Source organism: Passer montanus, unplaced genomic scaffold, assembly GCF_014805655.1.
Source record: "Passer montanus isolate IOZ18808 unplaced genomic scaffold, ASM1480565v1 scaffold2, whole genome shotgun sequence".
NCBI classification, from domain to species: domain Eukaryota; kingdom Metazoa; phylum Chordata; class Aves; order Passeriformes; family Passeridae; genus Passer; species Passer montanus.
The window spans coordinates 15,081,523-15,085,845 of record NW_024366591.1 but is presented as its reverse complement, the minus strand read 5'-3'; the positions used below and the strand labels follow the sequence as shown (position 1 = coordinate 15,085,845).

Here is a 4,323-nt window from a genome sequence, read left to right as displayed (position 1 = left end):
CTGAACACGCTGTGAAGCTAATGCTGCCTTTTCAGCTGGAGAGAGCACTGGGCCAGGCACTGGTTAATTAGCGTTGTGGGAATAATTGATTTCCAGTTCAGTGGCTTAATAGATAATAAGAAATAATTATTAATAACAACAATAACAATATTAAAACTAACAACAACAAACGTGGTTCATTTTTTCAGGAAATGGTAACAACTTTTTTTTCAGTCATTGTCCAGGTGGCCTCAATGGCTGCAGCACGCTTTAGGGGTGAGAAATACTCACAGGGCCTCAATGGCTGCAGCACGCTTTAGGGGTACTCACAGTCAAATCTTTTCTCTGTCTAGCCTGAGCAAAGGTTCCACCCAAGTACTTCCCCCTACCAAACAGATATCTTCAGGCAAAGAAACACTCAAACATTTTTTTCCACAGTCTTTTCAGTTAAACAGATGTGGGACAAAATACTAGCACATTCAGCAGAGGCCTCGCTGGGGTGCCTGCCTCTCACTTCGCATGCAAGCGCTTGAGTTCCCAAGGGGAAAGGCAGCTCTGCCCCTCGGAGCCCACGGGGACAGGGACAGCCTGGGCACTGGGAGCTGCTTCTGCCAAAGCCATGGGTGTCCCCGTGCTGAACACCCTGAGCATCCAGCTTCCCAAGCATTTGGCCATGGGATCTGCCAGAGCACCGGGCAGCTCCTGCTGCCTGCCCGCGCTTTGTTCCGCTGGACAGCACAGCACAGGGACAGCAAGGGCAGATGTGCACAAAGCCACGTACCAGCACACGGCCAGGGAGTTGTCCTGCAAAAGCACCTTCAGAGCTGGTGTCCCCAGCTCTGCTCCCAGCCTCTGCTTATGAGAGAATGAATGGAGAGGACACCTGGGTTCCAGTCCAGGCTCTGGTTCATCTGACTTTAGGGTACAAGGAGGGATAACACAAGGCACACACTTTCTCCCTAAATTTTTATAGCCTTCCCAAATCCAATCAATACATACCAACATTTCCAAACTCTTTTATTTGAGTCAAGCTAATATTCCAAATGCTACGTATAGTTAAAGCTCATAGTTAAACATCCTTCTTTTGCCAGTCAAAGCTTCTCAGAAGCTCAGATCTGGTTCTGCTTTCATGTACACCACCACAAGACTAAAGGATTTCTACTGAAGACACAAAGTACCCAATGTAAACCAGGTCCAAGACTTGGCCTGGAGGGCTTCAATTCATCAGATAAGAGAGTGATTTTACACCAATATAACTGAAGTGGCACAACCTCTATCTCTGTTGCAATTGCATGGACACAGAGGAGCACAAAAAAGTACAGTTAATACGAGTTTATATTGTAGGAATTAGTTATGTAGAGTACCTATAGATGGATACAGATACAGAAGCACACTGACAGAGCCTCCAAATGTGTTAAAATCACTAGGCTCCAGACACAATCTAAGGAATAGGCCACTGCTGTGTCACTGGTACCGCCAAGTATCTCAGTGGCACAGATATCCCTCATATTCCCAGCTGCTGGGCAAGCACCCTGTGGCTCCCCTTACCCAGCTCTCTCTGTGTCTGCAGCAGAGTGTCAGCACCTTAGCTGAGGTGGGTCTAGAGTGACATACTGAAAGCAGCTGAAAGCAAGCCCAAAGCATGAGCAAACTATGACCTTTTGCTTTTTGACAATGAGGTAAAGTCATCCTGAATGATTTGGATTTGTAAGCACTGATGTGGAAATGTATGCTCTGCCTTCCCCTGTACAGAAAACCAGGTGTCTGTCCTCACACAATAGGTTTTCAAATCTGATTTTTAAGGGTTTGGTAGCTCTTCATTTTCTATCAAATAATCCTTCTTTATATAATTAGCACCCCTCACCAACCTCCATACTCCAAGATAGGCTTCTTTCAGAGAGCTTCTGTTCACTTCTTGTGCGATGGTGGATTTTCCCTGAACCACAAGTGCCTTGGCTGATTTCTCAGTGACGTCCTTCTCTTCCTCTCCACTCTGTCTCTGCCCTGTGGATGATTCTTCCACCGCTGCTTCCTCAGCCCCCTTCCCCTGGGAAATTGTCTCCATGGCAAACAAAGCTTGGTCTCCAGCCTGGCTTTTCCCCTCCTCTCCTCTAGCTTCTTTCTCCAGGTCCTCATAGTTGCTCTGCCGCCTGGTCTCAACGTACTTGGCCACGCAGTAAATGATAGACCCCAAGGTGTTGACCACAACACCAGCTATAAATAACTTTGTGGGCTCCACATCATTGAAGGCCACCATGCCCACCGTGATGGTGGCTATGCTCTTCACCACCCCTACAAAGCTGGTGGTCACAGCCGAGTTAATGTAAGTGCAGTGGAGGGTGGTAAAGTTCATGGCACAGCTAATCAGAACACAAGCAATAAAGATGCATACCATGGCAGGGTCCTTCCACCCTGGGAAGGACCAGACGTTGATGGAATCCATGCTGGCAAAGGAGCAGATGATGAGGAAAGGGGTGGCCGAAACGGCGATGGCATACTGAGCTGTCAGGGGTCCATATTCACTGTCTACACTGGTTTTCTGAATGAGCACCAGGTAGGCAGCGTGTATCAGCACGGCCAGCACGCCTGTCACATAGCCCATAGCATCCCCAGTCAGGTCACCAGCTCCTGTCACGAGAGTCACAGAGAGAAATAAGCATGGGTGTTGCTCAGGAGACAGAAAGAGAGCACCATTTTGGACTGGAGGGATATTTAGCAAATAGGCATCATTGCACTTTCTATAACCCCTGGGATTTGTCATGCTTGTCTCAAGTCTTGCCTCCCAAAAAATCTCTCATGCATTTTTTAAAGCTGCAAACATATTGAGTGTTTTTCATACCCCCTCTAAATCCCACAGCCAAAATCAGATTGTCTTCTCCCTTTCGTGAAGACACTGTGAAAGATTCGTAGCTGAAACCATGCGCACACACACACACACACACATGTGGAGCAACCCTGAGCATCCTCCTGCTAGCACAGACACATGCCAGCTCTGGCTGGCTGGGCTGCCTGCCCTCCGACCCACTGGCCATTTTGCACCCTCTAGCCATGGAGCCCTGTGGGATCCCTGAAGCAACAGCCTCCCTCCCAAGCCCCCTGTCAGTCTCTTTGCAGATTAAATCACACACTCTGTATGTGCTCTGCTGTCTGAGGCAGCCCCCAGCCCAGGAGTGCTGTCGAGCCACAAAGTGCCAGCTTTGCCTCCCACTCCACCTACTACATCTCGGCTGGAAAGCAGCACGGGTCCTCCTGGCCCCAGAGGGCTGTAGCTGACCCCCAAGCTTGCTCCTGCCCTTATAAGATCACACTTGCCCCAGCACGGCAGCAGTTGTCCCGTGGGCTTGCAGCTGCTCTCAGAACATCACATCTACCCCTGCAGATTCACCCACCCGCCCTAAGACTGCACTTCCCTCCATAAGGCTGCACCTTCCCTAGCAGGGTTGCAATAAGGTCGCAGCTACTCCTACACGGGCCCCAGTAAGGATGCACCTATCTCCAAAAGGTTCTAGCGAGCTCTGCAAGAACGTGCCAATCAGAGCGGGGCTGCACCCACCCCTGCAAGGCTGCACCTGCCTCCGTGGGGCCGCAGCTGTGCCCCAGAACTGCGCGTCCCCCGTATCCTCCCGTCTTTCTCCCCGGGCTGGCGCTGCCCTCCCGGTCCCGCGCCCGAAGCCCGGAGGGAGCGGATACCGCTGCGGCCGCCCGTCCCGTCCCGTCCTGTCCTGTCCCGTCTTGTCCCGTCCCGTCCTGTCCCGTCCCGTCTTGTCCCGTCCCGTCCCGTCCCGTCCTGTCCCGTCCCGTCCCGTCTTGTCCCGTCTGGTCCCGTCCCGTCCGGTCCCGTCCCCTCGGTGCGGTCCCGCCCGGTCCCCTCGGAGCGGTCGCGGCCGCGCTCACCGGCCAGCGCGGCGCCGCAGGTGGTGATGAGGACGGCCACCAGGACGCCGGGCGAAGGCATGCCGTCGCGGAGCACCAGGGCGCCGGTGACCAGGGTGACGAGGGGCAGGCAGCGCTTGAAGACGACATACATGGGGAGGCTGAGGCCGCGCAGCGACCACAGGGTGAGGGTGGACTGCAGGGTGGCCAGGGCGGCCACGGCGGCGAAGGGGCGCGCCAGGCGGGGCCCGAAGGGCGGCAGCGCCGCCAGCCCCCGCCGCCGCAGCGCCTCCAGCCCCAGCGCCGCCGCCGCGCTGCTGAGGCACTGCAGCAGCGTCAGGAAGGCGAAGTGGTAGCGGGCCAGCAGGAACTTCAGCAGGATGTTCAGCGAGCCCGAGCACAGCCCGTGCGCCACCGCCACCGCGACGCCCCGCGCCCGGCCCCGCCAGCGGAGCATCCTGCCCGCGCCCG

General features: G+C 54.3%; 1 protein-coding gene across 1 annotated transcript; it reads right to left on the bottom strand.

The window, feature by feature from the left end:
- Nucleotides 1-282: 282 nt before the first annotated feature.
- On the bottom strand, nucleotides 283-4,317 carry SLC35D3 (solute carrier family 35 member D3). Its single transcript, XM_039707827.1, has 2 exons — nucleotides 3,874-4,317; nucleotides 283-2,607 (listed from the first exon to the last, which is right to left on the bottom strand). Exons 1-2 carry the CDS (start codon nucleotides 4,307-4,309, stop codon nucleotides 1,778-1,780), a joined length of 1,266 nt encoding a protein of 421 aa, XP_039563761.1. The 5' UTR covers nucleotides 4,310-4,317; the 3' UTR covers nucleotides 283-1,777.
- Nucleotides 4,318-4,323: the final 6 nt, after the last annotated feature.